This window comes from Nematolebias whitei, chromosome 16 (genome assembly GCF_014905685.2).
Source record: "Nematolebias whitei isolate Nwh7 chromosome 16, NemWhi1, whole genome shotgun sequence".
Classification (NCBI taxonomy): domain Eukaryota; kingdom Metazoa; phylum Chordata; class Actinopteri; order Cyprinodontiformes; family Rivulidae; genus Nematolebias; species Nematolebias whitei.
The window spans coordinates 11,464,998-11,481,297 of NC_056513.1; the positions used below are offsets into that span (position 1 = coordinate 11,464,998).

General features: G+C 40.4%; 2 protein-coding genes across 2 annotated transcripts in view; both read right to left on the reverse strand.

Annotated features, from left to right (window-relative positions):
* Positions 1-3,227: 3,227 nt before the first annotated feature.
* gprc5bb (G protein-coupled receptor, class C, group 5, member Bb) lies at positions 3,228-8,431 on the reverse strand. The gene is made up of 3 exons (XM_037690198.1): positions 7,321-8,431; positions 3,382-3,494; positions 3,228-3,290 (listed from the first exon to the last, which is right to left on the reverse strand). The coding sequence occupies exons 1-3, from the start codon at positions 8,429-8,431 to the stop codon at positions 3,246-3,248; spliced, it is 1,269 nt and encodes a 422-aa protein (XP_037546126.1). The 3' UTR covers positions 3,228-3,245.
* Positions 8,432-15,672: 7,241 nt separating this feature from the next.
* LOC119422799 (cell death-inducing p53-target protein 1 homolog) overlaps positions 15,673-16,300 on the reverse strand; it is a 5,452-nt gene continuing 4,824 nt past the window's right edge. The window contains exon 4 of the mRNA XM_037690199.1: positions 15,673-15,778. Within this exon, the coding sequence (XP_037546127.1) occupies positions 15,673-15,778 (106 nt within the window). The remainder of the gene's footprint in view (positions 15,779-16,300) is intronic.

Below are 16,300 nucleotides of genomic sequence, written 5' to 3' on the forward strand. Positions count from 1 at the left end.
TGTATAAATACTAACTATATATACACTAACTATACAAAAACTATAAAATAAGAAATATAAATATAAATACTAAAATAAACTACTACTTACTACTTGTACTACTATTCCTACTTCGCAGTTTTTCATTTATCATGGGGCGTCAGGGTACGGATCACCCATGATCAACAAGGGACTACTGTATCTTCATCAAGGCTATAGCTAAGGGCTAGTTAAACAAGACACTAAATATTTTTATCTATTGATGGAGCATAAATTCAAAGAAGACCGGACTATCCCTTTAACAGCATTAAATGCCACATGTTGTCATTCTTTATGGAATTCATTATGGAATTGTTTTGTACTTTTTTAAAATGAATAAACTATATACCATACCATACCATACCATAAAATGCCACATGTTGTCATTCCAAAGGGCTCTGAGTCTTGGGCCCCGACTACTCTACTGTGGATATTCTTTCAAACACATTTTTTTTCTATTTAAATTAAAGAAAACTTTTATAGTTCTAGGTGGGAAGCAGAAAATTTTAACAAAAATGCTACCCCCCCCACCCCCCCCCCCCCCCCCCCCCCCCCCCCCCCCCCCCCCCCCCCCCCCCACACACACACACACACACACACACACACCCCACTGTGTCATGGTAACATCAACATAAGCACATTAAAATACAAAGAACACTGATAGCATGGCAGAACAGTTCATCTTTTCTTTGACGTTCTTTCCTCTCAGAAATTCACCTTTTCAGCACACGAGCAGAATAAAGAATAAAACAAGCCAGATGTGGGAATGACATAATCCACAAAATACAAAAGCGAGTTCGTGGGTTGTAGTTCACCTAAATCCATGTTGAGTTCACACAGATTCACCCATGCTGCGTTCTACTTCTACTTTTAGTCAGGTCTTTAGAGTTCAAAGTCTGGAAATTCAGCTCGAATCACCTTAAAGTCTAAATTTCTATTTGCAAATCTATTGTTTCCCACAATCTCACATCTTAAATATTAATTGGACTCAATTCAAATTGAGATAAACGTAGTAATTAATCATTTATTTGCACTTCTAACGGTAAGTGTTTTTTTTAATACATCAGGATTTAGTAATGCTTTAAAACATTTGTCCGTGAACATTCAGTGTTAAAAGATATAAAACACAGAAAAATACATAATTTATTTCGTAGTTATTTATCTCAGTAACTAAGCACAACTTTTCCAACTTGAAATTAATCAAACTGATTGTGACTGAGATCTGATTTATGAGATGAATAGAACGCAGCATTTAAAAAAAAAACAAAAAAAAAACAACATATTTTTCACGTGAAAGATGGATGCTAATAAAACAAAAACAACAAAATTGTTGTTGTTTTTTCAAAATATCCATGTTTTTGCAGACAGGGCCTGATCTGCAACATGTTTATATTCAGAAAAAGTTTTAGGTCCGAGTATTATAATAATAAAACAGTCTGTAGGGTTTCTTTTTTTTTTTTTTTGACTAAATAATCTGAAGTTATCTGGCACAGTCTGAACTGGAATTTATAAAATTTCATAAAAAATAGATTTTTCAGAATATAAAGCCATATTGTTTATGTATGAAAGAAACAATTTATTTACTGGCATGTCTGTTGTGAAAAATCAACTTTTTTAAAGGCAAAACCACGCACGGTCATTTCCTACTTTACACATGAAATTAAAAAAGAATTCCAAAAACAACACCCTAAATACACATGTAGCTAAAATACCTCTAATCTAAACTGATGTCACATACATTTAAAATAATTTTGAGCCTCACAAGTCCGCCGTGAACATTGTTAATAACGTAAAAAGAACTTTCTAATATTTATGCTGTTTTACAGCATCAATGGCTTTTATTATATGCTTCTTAAAAACATACACAATTAAAACACTGTTACTGACCTGCAGACTTTTCAAGTCCCTTTAGATTCGTCTGTCTGTGCACACGCTCGACTGAATATATGGCATTTTTGACTATAAGTGGTGAAATGTACCAAACTGTCCCACAGCACTGATACTGGATTGGCAACGAGAAAAAAAAATCACCATGAGAACCTGGAAATGCAGTACAGAGGACAAGCGAGATTTGTAGGTATATGCTGGAAAGTTAAACACAACTGCTAAAGGCTAAGTTTAAGCAAAGTGCAGTTTTATAAAGCAGGCGTCAGGATGAGCTTTTATAGGCCGAGTGTGAAGCTGCTCAGGTACAATGTTTACCTGAACGTGTTTAAAACCCTCTCCTGTGACCTCAGAGCCATAACAACATCCATTCTATCCATACATTATGTTTTACTCGCTTCTTCCTGTTCGGGTCACGGGGGGTCACTGGTGCCCATGTCCAGTTATCACTGAGCGGCGGGGGACACCCTAGACAGGTCTCCAGTCCATCACAGGGACACATAGAGACAAACGAGACAAACCTTTCTCTCTTACCTAGAGACAATTTAGAGTTACCAATCAGCCTAGCGTGCATGTTTTTGGTCTGTGGGAGGAAACTGGAGAGTACTGGAGAAAACCCATGCATGCATGGAGAGAGCAAAGGTCCCATGCTGGGATTTGAACCGGCAACCTTCTCCCTGAGAGGCAACAGCTCTACCAACTGCGCCACCATGCCGCTCATGACAACAGTACATCCAGTATAATTAGATTTAAGTCACCTTCTCTATTATGTCAACCTACAGTATACCAGGGCTATTCAACTGGCGGTCCATGGGCCACTTCGGGCCCGCAGGTGACTTCAGTCTGGCCCACTAATGAGTTCACTTTTTAAAACACGGGGGGGCGGGGGTTTGGGTTTGGCTTCTGTTTATTGCATTTATGATTCAATGCAATAAAACAAGCACATTTAAAAGGTAACAGATCATTGTAATACTTGGTTTATTTCCAAAACAACTTTAACTGCTGGATGTCCGGCCCCTGAGCTGCTGGCGTTCAGAAACTGTGTCCTCCTGAGCAGTTTTGTTGAATAGCCCTGCTATATGCCCTGTAATATAAAATGGTTACATAACTTAAACAAAGTGTTTTAATCGTGTCAGTTTCTTTTCCCTTTCTTGTGAGTTTGAGTCAAGTCTTTAGATCAAGTCAAGCAGAAAGCAAGTTAAACAGACACTTTTTGTTGGTTTCTGACACGTGGAGTGTGCAGAAAGTCAAACACAAAGGAATACTTCTTTCTTTCTTCTCAAACAGAAATGCTTCAACATCACAGAGAGACTTGAGGGTTTCCTGTCAAATCGTGCCCCGCGTTACCACAAACGTCTTCCAGTGTAGTTGATTGGAGCAGTGGGCATCTGCAAGAGATGATGGAACGACGGGGGGTGAGTACGGCCACTTAGTTAATGGTTTGGAGGTATTTGGAGTGTGTGTTTTCATTGCACTTACCGTGCCACCGTTCATGACCAAAGCCATCTCAGTGGGTTGGTAGACGTGACCTCTGAAGGCGATTCCTTGACGGGCGCTGCCATGGCTGCTGTGGTACGTTCCGCTTCGGACGGCTGCAAGACCAATCAGTAAAGAACAGTTTTTCAGGTGTGACAGGGTTTATTACCGGAAGTCCTGTCAAAAACGTACACGTTATATCCAGCTGATATCATGTATTTTTTTGTGACTTCTTTTTAGTGTTCAACCCATTTGGCGATGTCGCGTACCACTGTTCTGAAGCAGGAGGATCTTTTTGAGAAATTCATGCACTAGAGACGAACTCTCGATCGTGTTCAGTGCTCAGACTTTAAGGGCTTTGATGTAATCCTAAAAATACATTCCTGCTACGTACAACAGTAACAGCGGCAAACGCTAAACCATTTAAAATGGCAACAAACAAAACAAAAATGGCATTTTGTTTATTGAGAACAATTTGTCCACTGAATGACTTTCATTATCTTCCACGATTAATATTCAATTCGTATCAATCGTTTATTTCTACAGAGCCAAGTCACAGCAGAAGTTGTCTCTGGGCAGTGAACAGAAACATTCACATGCATAAAAAGCCAATTAGTACAAGTTCTCTATGTATGGACGCCAGCAGACGTGTTGAATCTTCACTTCGTCGCAGTCTCCCATCCTAAGCAAGCACAAAGGCGACAGTGGAAAGGAAAAACTCCCTTTTAACAGGAAGAAACCTCCAGCAGAACCAGGCTCAGGATGAGCGGCAATATGGGGTAATCATGTAAATCATGTAGATGTCTGTCTGTTGTGTTAGCAACATATCCCAACTCAGAAAGTACATCTACAACTGATTAACTTTCAAAGTTGCCCCAACAATGTTCGGTCAGGTCATTTGGACAGTTTCTCTTCTTTTTTCTTTATTTTTTTGAGAGATGTTTCGCCCTCCATCCAAAGGGCTTCATCAGTCTGAGGTGTCCCAAACAAACTGTTTTCCCCACTAAGCAGTACACACCCACAGTGGACCAACCAGTTTGCTGGTGGTGGTTTCTGGGGGCCGTCTTCTCCCCCGTCGACTCCTCTCAGGCAGGCAGCCACAGGCAAAGTGGTTCAAGACATCAAAGTTCATGCTCTATAATCCAGGCAAAAAAATCCAACAATGGTCAGTCAGGTCATCCTGGACAGTTTCTTTTTTTGTTGTTGTTGTTGAGGGTGAAACATCTCTCAACAAAACAAAAAAAAAAAGAAAAAAAGAAAAGAAACTGTTGGATTAATTGTTGGATTCAACATTGTTGGATTTAATACCTGGATTACTGAGCGTGAACTTTGATGTTTCAAAATTAACTTATTTCAAGATGGCTGCCACAACTAATCCTCATTGGCGAATCCAAAATAGCTATAATTCAATATTTCCAGACATAGGGATAAAATTTCACATGGTTTTGACAGTCCACCCCAGCATTCACAAGACAAAGAACTAGAAAAAGAGAAAGAACAAGAACAAAAAGAACAAGGCGAAGAAAAGGAAGAAAAAAAACACAACTTTATTTTGAAAATATGTGGCTGGGGGCAGAGGGAGGCTTTAGTTGCCTGAATGGAGAAGGATTGAGAGGTTCACCTTTAAGAATATACCAATAAGCTTTCAGTGTTTTTTTTATTTATTTCAAATGTAGTTAAGCACCAGACGGTTCTGTTTAAGTCATCATTGTCTGATGGTTTGGACAAATTCCCATCCAGCATCTTCATCTTGTGAATAAAATCCTCTTTCAGTTCAGCCTCTTCCCCATTTTCCTGGCTGTATTTCATGAGACATGCTACAGTTTTTCACATCGGTGCCAACTTAGCTCTTGGCCAGTAAAAATAAATATCCTCAAATACTTTAGCTTTAATTTCCTAACGTTTGGGCTCATTTATTCTTGTTTAAACATAATTCAGTGACTTGTTTCCGCTTTTTTTCTGCTAACTTGGTCTTGTTTTTCAGTTTAGGTTAGGTTTATTTGCAAAATCAATACAAGGTCAACAGTGCAATGAAATGCTTAGGACGAGAAGAACTGTCTGGACTCGCCAAAAAACAACAACAACAAGAAATATCAAAACATGCAGCAAAAATACAAAAATTATACTAAAAATACTACTAACATACTACAACAAGCATTAAAAAATACTAGTAAAATACAACAACAAAAAAGGCGCCAAAGTTGAAAAAGAAAATACATCTACAGCGTGATTCAGTTAGCAGTGAGGTTCCTGTTCTGTTAGCGACAATTTCAGCTACATATCAGCATGTTTTAGCTACTTTCAGCTGTTTTTTAGCAGGTTCTTCAGCAATAAGCATTCACGCAGGAAATGCAATTTCTCTAGTTCTCTTTGAGAGACGTGCTGATTTCGGCTGCGCAGACACAGTAAATTATAGCTTTTCGTGTCGACATTTCCACCGTCGTGGTTTAAGTTGAATCATCAAAGCTTAAGTCCTCATCTGTGCATCTGCCTCCAGAGAAATTTAGAGAGCAATCAAAGTGAAATGACTCATGATGGGAAAAGCTGTTGGATAATCAGGCTTCATCACAGCTAATTGGATTTTAGTGTTTTGTACAGTAGCTAAAATCAAGCAGCCATTTCTGTAAACATACCCAGATGTTGTTTTAATGCAGAAATTATCTGCACCAACTTTAATTATCACCTGCTGCCAAAAGGCAAGCGGTCATGTTCTTGTCTGCTTTGGGTGATCCTATGCCTGTCTGTTAGCAAAATATCTCATGAATCACTGCATGGATTTTAACGAATCTTGCAGAAAGTAATTAACCGATGCACATCTACAAATGATTAACTTTTAGAGCCTATTCAAGATGGCTACCACAGTCCTAAAAAAAGGCTATAACCCATTTAACTTCACAGATATTGACCTAAAATTTGGAGTTCTAGTAGCTGAGACATATTCCGAACACATATTTTGAGCCTTAACAGGTTGAACAAATTTTTGGGGTGAATATTTTGACGTTACTCATTTGGAGCTAACTCTTCCTGTCCGTGAGCAAAATATCTCACAAACCCAAACGGGCAAACTTTCATCAAATAATCACCGGGCGTATCTAAAACTGATTCACTTTTAGAGCCAGCATAATTCAAGATGACAGCTACGTTCAGCTGATTTTAATAAATATAAACATATCAATAATTCGTTCAATTTATAAATGTGCTAAAATGTGGCTGACTTTTATTAAAACTTCATCATAAACTTTCGAAGTCAACTTCGTTTGTTTTAGCAAAATATCTCATAAACCACTTTATTATTATTTTTATTTAAATTTTCAGAAAGTAAAAGGATGTACAAAGTGATTATCTTTTGAGGTCGCTCTAATCCAAGATGGATGTCACAGCTAATCTATAATAGCCAAAACAAAAATGGCCGTACCTCAGTCAGTTTTACAGATGCTGGGCTCAAGTCTGATGTGGTAGTAGCTGAGAGTCATTCACAACATGTACTCAGAGCGTGAAATCTCTGCATAATGATGTTTTCTACGTTTGACCAGAACAGCGACAACTTTGTCTTTTCTCAAAATAAGATGTTATTTTAAACTCTGACATAAAAGACGGTCAACTATACGCCTTCCTTCAAGACATGGAGACCTTTCCTTAATTTATTTTTTCCTTTTTAATTCTACATGACTTCTTCTTCTTCTCTTCTTGATATTTGAAAATGCAAACAATGAAGTTTGTTTCATCTTAAACTCCACTGGAAGCCGTCACGGTTGTTGGAGTGGTCAAAAGCAGAACGTATTTTTGTTGTCAGGTTGCCTAGCAACAGTCAGCTCATAATTTTCTGTGATAATACACAAATATCAAATATAATTCATACATGTATGTCATAAATATGATGTAGTCAGGAGCTGAGCATGTTTTTATTTGCATACCAACAAAGACCAGCAGATGTTAACCTACTTGTACTGTGCTGCTCCTCCATTGAGAAGGCCTGGTTTTCCCGGAAGGGTGGGTGGGAATGAGCGGGGAGCTCATCGCCAAACGGTGGAGCAGGAGACACGCGACTTGTGTCGAAGTAATCCTGCGTGTTGGACTCTTCAGGTTTCCGGAGGCAAAGGTGCGACTCTGGGATGGCGTGGAGGAGCAGCAGGATCCAGCCCTGAATCACCAAGGCCACGGCCAGCGCCGGCTCATCCAACACTCTCAGATCCCTCTTTCCTCCTTTTTCCCTGCCCCCCTTCCCTCGTAACGTCTGGCTGCCGTAAAGGTAGAACCCCAGCCAGGCCACCCACAGCAGCGCTGACGCCAGACTGGAGAGAAAGACCCAGACGGCGTTGCACTTCCAGCTTCGTTTTTCATTCTCTCCTTCTCTGTCGTCTTCTCTTCCATCTCCTGCTTCCTCCGCCCACTCTCCTCCACACAGCACCACCCCAAGAGAGAGACCCATGGCTATGAGGAGCAGCCCCAGGGTGTAGCTGCACATCAGGGCAAAATCCAGAGGTGGGTATTCACAGGCTGGGTGACCCTCTCTCACAACAGTCAGGAGAACCCACTCAGCGGAGATGATCCCCTGAACCAGAGCCAGCGCGAGTCCGAGCGCTGCCAGGGCGCTCCCCGTCGGGCTGGACTTCCCGGCCACCAGCCTCCTGAGCCTCACGCCCTGCACCAACAAGCAGGAGAAGCAGAGAGCAAACAGGGGACCCCAGAAGGCCCTGCGGACCACACACAGGACCTGGGTCTTCCCCACCAGGAACGCCAGGGAGATGGTGAAAAGGCCGAGGAGCGTACCCAGGAGCAGGAGCAGGGGCCCCAGGCCGGACCGCCTAGCGGGATCAGAGACCACACGCAGCTTGACTATCAGCAGTACAGCCAGGGCCATGGAGGTGAGGCCGCCGCTGCAGGCCACGGCCTCCAGGACAACGCCCCACACTGCCTCCAGGTCACACAGCACTCTGTAGTGGGGCTCCACATCTACACTGCACCCCCGGGGGGGAGGAGGAGGAGACGGGTGGAGGCAGGAGCTGCAACCAATCAGTGGCAGGAGACAGACGAAAACAGGACTGAGGGCCATCTTAGAAACAAAAGAGACACACACAAGTTAAAGGAGCGTTAAATTCAACCTTAATTTAAACAGGTAGATCCCATTGAGCCTCAGGGACTCCTTTACAAGAGAGACCTGATTTTAACAAAGAGTGATGACAACAGTGGACAACAACGACAATCATAAAGGATGTGTACAATGTTTTTTTTTTTTAACAAATGAAAATAAAATGGTAATTAAAAGGAAAAGTGGGAAACCCCCCAGCTAGATTATAAGGCAGTGTAGAAAACTAAAAACAGGAACATGTCTGCATTGGTTCTTGCCAAGAACTTAACAGATGTTTGAAGTCACTTAGAGAAGTCAAGGTCTAGAGTTTCAAATCTTTTTGCAAGATATTCCAGGAAACAGGAGCGGAGAAGGAGAAGGCCCTTTTGCCTAGTTCAGTCCACACTGAGGGAACACTGCAGGTAATAATGTCCTGAGAGTGCACGCTGTAGCTGCACTCACGCAGAGACATGTAGGAGGAGATGTATGAAGGCAGCAGACCAAGAAGTGATTTAAAGATGAAAATGTACCAGTGGGAGAGTCTACGTGAAGTTAATGATGTCCAGTTAACCAGTGAATACAGGGTGCAATGGTGGGTACGATAATCACAGCCACTTATGAACCTTAGTGCACCGTGATAGACAACATCCAACATCTGCAGGGTGCTTGTAGGAGCATTCATGTAAATAATGTCACTAATAACTGTAATCAATGGAGGGAAGGAAAGTCGCAGCTACGAGGTGTTTCCTAGCATTCAGAGTTAAACAAGATCTATTTCTGGTAAAGAAACTCAGTTTAACTTTCAGTTTCCTTACTAGGTTTCTCACGTGGAGCTTAAAAGAGAGATGCGAGTCAACCAAGATACCTAAATATTTGTAGGAATCAACAAACTCAATTGGGACACCGTTTGAGGATAAAATCAGAGGAAGAACTGCTGGGACCGGCTTCCTGTTTGAAAAAAGCATCCCTTTGGTTTTGTCGGGGTTTAAGACAAATTTGAGACGGAACAAATCAGACTGGATGATGTCGAAAGCGGATTGCAAATGCTGGAAAGCCTTAGCAACTGTTTTAGCTCGATAATAAACAACTGTGTCATCAGCATAGAAATGTAAGGATGCATCAGGAATGCTCTGATCTACATTACCTATGTAGATTGTGTAGATTGTAAAGAGGGTGGGTCCTAAGACTGAGCCTTGTGGTACACCATTGTTGACATTGCCTCCGATCTGAGAGATCGTTAGAGAACCAGCCAATGGTGTGTTCTGAGAAACCAATTTCTGAGAGCTTATGACACAAGATGAATTGAATTGAATTTATGTCATGATCCACAGTGTCAAAAGCTTTAGACAGGTCTAAGAAAAGTGCAGCACAATAATCCTTAGCATCCAACGCTTCAATGATGTCATTAAGAACCTTCAGTGAAGCAGTGGTTGTGCTGTGTTGTTTCCTGAAACCAGATTGATGGAGAGGTAAGATGTTAAATGAGTCCAGATACTTTTTGATTTGAGAGTTTATCAGTTAAATAGTTAAATAAGCAACAAGTCCAAATGAAACGGCACACTTTAGAGCAAAATGATCATTTAGGAAGTACAAAGTTTACACACAAAACAATGTTCAGAGAAATAATTTAAAACACAGCAGAAACAGGATTAAGTAAAGATGTTGTGTGAGATGTTCATCTTTTGGACACACACACAAAACGCACACTCTCTGCACAGAATAGAAACGCTTTTAGCACTGGGCAATAGTTTCCATGGAGACGGGAAACAGCGTGGGCTGGCCACATTACATACTGGGCTTTTCAGGAGTCGAGTTCAGCATCCAACAGCAGAGACATGAACACATGTTTCAAATCACTTGTGAGGACCTTCATGGACACAGCCCATCGATTTGTAACCATCACACTGCAGCAAACAGGTTTTAATCCTCAAACTTTGAATAAAATAATCATTGTTAAACAGATGAATCTCAATAAAGGAGCAAAATAAAGTCAAGCACGATGAATGCCACTCCATTTATCTTGATAGAAAACTCACCTCGGATGAATTCTTCACTCGAGTTCTCGGTTACTGGCGGCGCAGGAGCATCATTGTTCTCCACGTATCATTTTCTGACACAACTTCAATCGGTTGAAGTGTTTTTCTGCATTAACGAGGCCCTTCAACCAGCAGGATCAACACGGTTTCCATTTTGTCTCCGCCTGCGCTCACAGCTCTGTCTGCTCTAAAAGGACGACTGCCTCTGAAGGACCGGCAGTGTCCTGCTGATGCTGCGACTTGTTGTCCAGCTGCTCCAAGAAGAAGCCACAATTATGATGCATGCCTCGACACTTTGCACACCCACACGATCAAATATATCTCGCAGTCTCTTTCACTCTTCCCTCTCACTCCCTCTGTCCTCATCTTTCTGTTCTTTCTGTCTGCACGTCTGCGTTTCTCTCTCCCGGCTTCACACTGAATCTGCGGAGGTGTCAGGAGAGATGCAAACCCGGCTCACTTCTGTTCGCCCACACACGGCCAGCGTGGTTAGCTGCTGCACCTGTCTAACCAGGAGAAAGGAAATAAGTTCACTTTGTAATCGTAGCTCAGCATTAATCACTTGTTTGCACATCTTGCTGTTACATCCTGCCACCATACTCCCACTGCCCCCTGTTAATTCCTCCTTTAAACCCAAAGCTTTGGGAGACCTCAGCTCTAGGCAGACTTGTACATATCTGCAGATGTTAGAGGGCTGGGAAGATAAATGGGATTTAAAATAAGGGTGAGCTCAGGTGAGTCCAATAGAGGTTGCTGCATGCCATCCTGGAAGAAACGATTCAGCTAAATCTTTTTAGAGGCCGAAAGGACACGGCATGATGTCATTTTGACCAAAAGTCACTGATTTACTGTGGATTGGAGGCATGTGAATAATTTTTATATCGATAGATTTAAATGAGGGAGAACAAACAAGTACCGTATTTTCTAGCGTATGAGTTTCTCCGGAGTATAAGTCGCATCAGTCAAAAAAAAAGCATCACAAAGAGAAAGAAACATATATAAGTCGCTTCGACGTAGAAGTCGCGTTTATTATGCATTTATTTAATGGTCAAAACGGCTTCATTTCACCTGGGGGGTGTGGCTCCATCCGTCCATCCATCCAGCCATCCAGCCATCCATCCAGCCATCCAGCCATCCAGCCATCCATCCAGCCATCCATCCATCATGGCCAGCTCTCCAGCATTCCTCCACCTTCACCAGCTGAGTGAAACAAGTGCACATGGGAAGACTCACTGTTGCAAATTTTTTAAATTTAACAAGATTAACACATAAAAACAATTATTTGTTTGCTCGACATTATAGCAAAGGTGTGTCTCAGTTTAACATTTCCTTAATAAATGCACTTTAATGGTCAAAACAGCTTCATTTCGCCTGGGCAGTGCGGTGCCATCTATCCATCCATCCATCCATCACGGCCGGAGCCGCTAGCTCTCCAGCGTTCCTCTGCCTGCACCAGCTGAGTGAAGCGAATGTGCACGGGAGTGCTCGCTGTTGCAGTTCTTTGCAATTCAAAGCGTCAGTCAAAAATTGTGTTATGAATGTTGGGGTTAAAAATGTATATAAGTTGCTTGGGCGTATAAGTCGCAGGACTGACAAATCTATGCAACAAACTGCGACATATACACCGTAAAATACGGTAATACGTTAGGCTCTGACTACCGTCATAAAGTATTATTTAATGGTTTACACTTACTGGTTGTTAATTGGGCTTTAAACACTTTTTGTGAGCCAGTCTTAAAGTCAAACAAGAGTAATCTGATTTCTCCATCAGAAAGATGTTCAACACGGAACATTTGTCAAATAAATGAGCATATAAAACATAAATAAATCTATAAATTAGACTAGACGTAAAAAATTTGATTTACCAGATTACAAAAAATTATTAAAAGTAAATAAATGAATAATAATAAATCATTTCAATTTTATAAAGTAAAACATAATGATTGACATGACAGCAATATTTACAAAATGTATATTCCATCCATTATCTTTACCTGCTTCTTCCTTTTTGGGTAGCAGGGGGTCACTGGTGCTCATGCCCAGCAGTCACTGTGCGAGATGCAGAGGACACCATGGACAGGTCTTCAGTCCATCACAGGGACACACAGAGACAAACAACCATTCACTCTCTCACTCACACCTAGGGACAAGTTAGAGTTATCAATCAGCCTAACATGCATGTTTTTGTTCTGTGGGAGGAAACTGGAGAAAACCCATGTATGAACGGAGAGAACATGCTTCAGCACAAAAAAAAGAAACTGTCCAGATGACCTGACTGAAAAATGTTGGATTGTATACCTGGATTAATGAGCATGGACTTTGTTGTTCACCAAAGTTCATGCTCATTAATCCAGATATAAATCGAACAATGTTCAGTTGAATGGTTTCTTTTGTTGCTGAGATGTTTCATCCTTCATCCAAAGGACTTCTTCAGTCTGAGGAGCCCATCAAACCAAACTGAATCCCTGATTGGCCAGCTATCACCAGCAAACTGTTTTTTTCCACTCTGGGAGTGAGCTGTTAGTGGGATTCAGTTTGGTGGGCTCCTCAGACTAAAGAAGTCCTTTGGATGAAGGATGAAACATCTCAGCAACAAAAGAAACCATCCAGATGACCTGACTGAATGAACATTGTTAGGTAAAGGTTATGGATGTAATGTTAAATTAGTGTGAGTTGGAGAGTTGCTTTGACTCCTCAGAGAGGAGCCTGCAGGTGCCCTGAGGCGCACCTGATAAACTCCAAGACCTCCTCCATCTGTAAACTGGTAAGCCGAGGTCGTCTTGACCTCGCCTCTGTCTGATAAGCGTGGATTAAAGCACTTCCTTTCTCACAGTCCGACGCAGATTCTCACTGACGAGGCTCGTGTACATCAGTGAAAGCCCATATGTGAACTCTGTACTTTTTATAAAATAAAACATAAAGATTGACATGGCAACAATGCTTAAAAAACATATACTTTTAAATAAATAAATAAATCCTCAAGGAAACTTAAAGAAAACACGAAGGACCGCAGAGTCCTGGCCTGATGATGTTGATCTTCTGTGCTGGTCCATCCTTTTGGCCAGTGGCTGTTTAGTTTCCCCGACGTAAGTCTGATCACCTTCCTGACACTGAACAGCATACACAATATTACTCTGTGCCGGGGGACTGGAGCTTTAGGATGGTGTTGTAATGTATTTTGTAGTTTGAAAACCACTGTGATGTCATGTTTAGAAATAAACATCTCAGTTTCTCTGATACTCCCGCAACATACGGGACGACCACTGGTCTGGGTTCCTCCTCGTCACCTGGTGGCTGACTGGAGTCCTGTTTGGGTTTCTTCAGGAAGGCCCAGTTAGGATATCCACATCTGCCTGGCCCCTGAGTTAGTGTGGACGCTGTCTGCTCTGGCTGTGGCTCTGTTAGATTTTTCTACCTGGATTATTGAGCATGCATCAGGATGATCTGCTTCTGATTGGCTTCTGGAAGCCAACTTGAGATGTCCACCACAGCTAGCCAACCTTAGTCTACACAAAAACAGCTAAACCTCAGGGAATGTTATAAATACTGAGTTATAGATTGGTGTGGTAGTAGCTGAGAGTCACACATAACATACATGTTTGACCATTTAGTTATTACTCAATATAATCTTAATCTAAAACTCTGGCCTGAAAAGCAACGAGAAATATGTATTTTCTTACTGCTAATATTTTAAGTTTTGTATTGTTTCACTGTAAAACGTTACAGTTAAAGATTTTTATATTTAGAAAAAAAATGAACTACAGTCACATGATTCAGAACTGATTAAAAACACACAATTTGATTAATAAAGGACATTTTTTATTGTGTCAATACTTGACCTTTATTTGGGCTAACTATAAGAAAGGCAGTACTCAACTGTTGAGTGAGATTAAAATGTCCTTGGAGTACAATAAACACTGTTAGGGGATAAACAAAAAGTACTCTGGCAATTATGAGATTGTAAAATTTATTTTTTATCATGTTTTGGTATTTTACATACACGAGTGGAGAGGAACACAATCAGTAAAAGTAAATCGATGTTGCATGAGTATTTTAAGGAAAATAATACATCACAGTTGTGGTTAATGTTTGATTCAATCATAAATAATTTCATCTCAAAATTATATATTTTTTGTAGTGTACAAGTTAAGTAAATGTTAAAGTTAGATCAAAACACAATGCTATTTCAGATTACTCTGACAGGTTTCATACAATTTAGTTTTTAATTTGTTTACAGTTTCAAAAAGATAAAAGTCACATCTGTAATTCAGGAACATGTTTTCCCAAGTAAACATATTTTATATGTATATTTCCTAATAAAAACCACATTAAAATGCTTTTATGTCAATGGATATTATATTTAAAACCAATTATATGTCATCAGCATGAAAATCACGTCACATTAAGACAAAAAAAATGTTTGCTTGACCAGTAAACTTTTTAATAAACAACATTATATGAAGTTTGAACAAGAGTGTTTATAATATAATCTTATAACAGTAAAACAAGTTCACCAAGTTCCTATCACGTCACATTTTATACACAAATGTCTACCATATTTTTCGGATTATAAGGCACACCGGATTATATGGCTCAATGTCAATTTTTGAGAAAATTAAAGGATTTTAAGCGCACCTTATAATCCAAAAAATATGGTACCTCAGTAGTTTTCCAGATGTTAGTACGCACTTCAGAAATGCAGGTCTGCACTCCATGTAAACAAGCACTTTTATCGGCATGCTTTCTCAACAAATCTGAGGGTACATTTGCACCAATGCATCAAACTTGTTGGACTTCTTAATCCCAAACAGCTCTTCCGTGGACGCTGTCATGGTTGAACTATTTTCAGTCACCTCAGCTGTTTTTGTAGCTAACAAAGTTGCAGTTGGCAGCCGGTCACCAATCCTTCCGTAAAAGTTTTTTAATTTAATCACACTTAAATTATATATAATACAATAATAAGATTTTGTTTCTTACTCTACGAAGTATTTTTGCCCGGTCTTCATGACTTTGTAAGAAGTACCTTTAGACAACATACATGTAACTTCACACCACATGTTTAAGAACGAGTCGAAGAACTGATGGAATTGCACGCATAGCTGTTACACAATGCAGTATGTACAGTCCACAGGGGTGCAGGTGCAACGTGCATACCACACAAATGAGGGTTTTTGCAGATTGCCAGAGGTTTCACCTGCGCTTATAGATGTGCAGGACCTTGTTACAAGTGGGGCAGGAATGTTCCACATCCTTGCAGCTGTTCACACAGAAGGGGATTAAACAGCAAGGCCAGCACCTGGTGTGAAACATCACAGAGTCAAAAATAACGAAACATACAAAGATTTTCTGCAGTCTGGCTCAACTTTGGCTGAATAAATGGTGCATGAGTTGTTTGCCACACTTTAAAAAGAAGGAAACTTCATTTGAAGCAAAAAGTTAAGCCACTCATTAAATTTATATCTGAGGGAAATTAGATTAATGTCATTTTAACCATGGAGCTGTTGGTGGTTTACCTGTTTTTAGAAGCCCTTATTCACTTTTGTGCATTTTTTCTACAACAGAAAGGCATTTCTACATGTCATGACATGTTGCTGCCACATGGCGGCAGTCTCAGAACATGTAAACATGTTAGGAGCTGCTTTAAAGGCAATGCTAGTCCTTTACTTTTGCTCTGTTGTGTAAAAGAAAGTAAACAGAACAAAAAACTGATTTGTGATGGAGTAAAACTATTCATTTTTTAATTTTTTAAGTTATCTCATATGTCTACTGTTTGGGTTTTTCAGCCATTGGCTAAGAAGAAAAAGAAGAGCAAGAGCAA

Bases quoted from the DNA above. Each gene is read 5' to 3' on its own strand.
- gprc5bb (XM_037690198.1), bottom strand. From the start codon at position 8,431: ATGGCCCTCAGTCCTGTTTTCGTCTGTCTCCTGCCACTGATTGGTTGC. The intron at 3,495-7,320 runs GTAGGTTAACAT...TTGGTCTTGCAG, and splicing joins GGAGGAGCAGCACAGTACAA to CCGTCCGAAGCGGAACGTAC. The intron at 3,291-3,381 runs GTAAGTGCAATG...CATCTCTTGCAG, and splicing joins TGGTCATGAACGGTGGCACG to ATGCCCACTGCTCCAATCAA.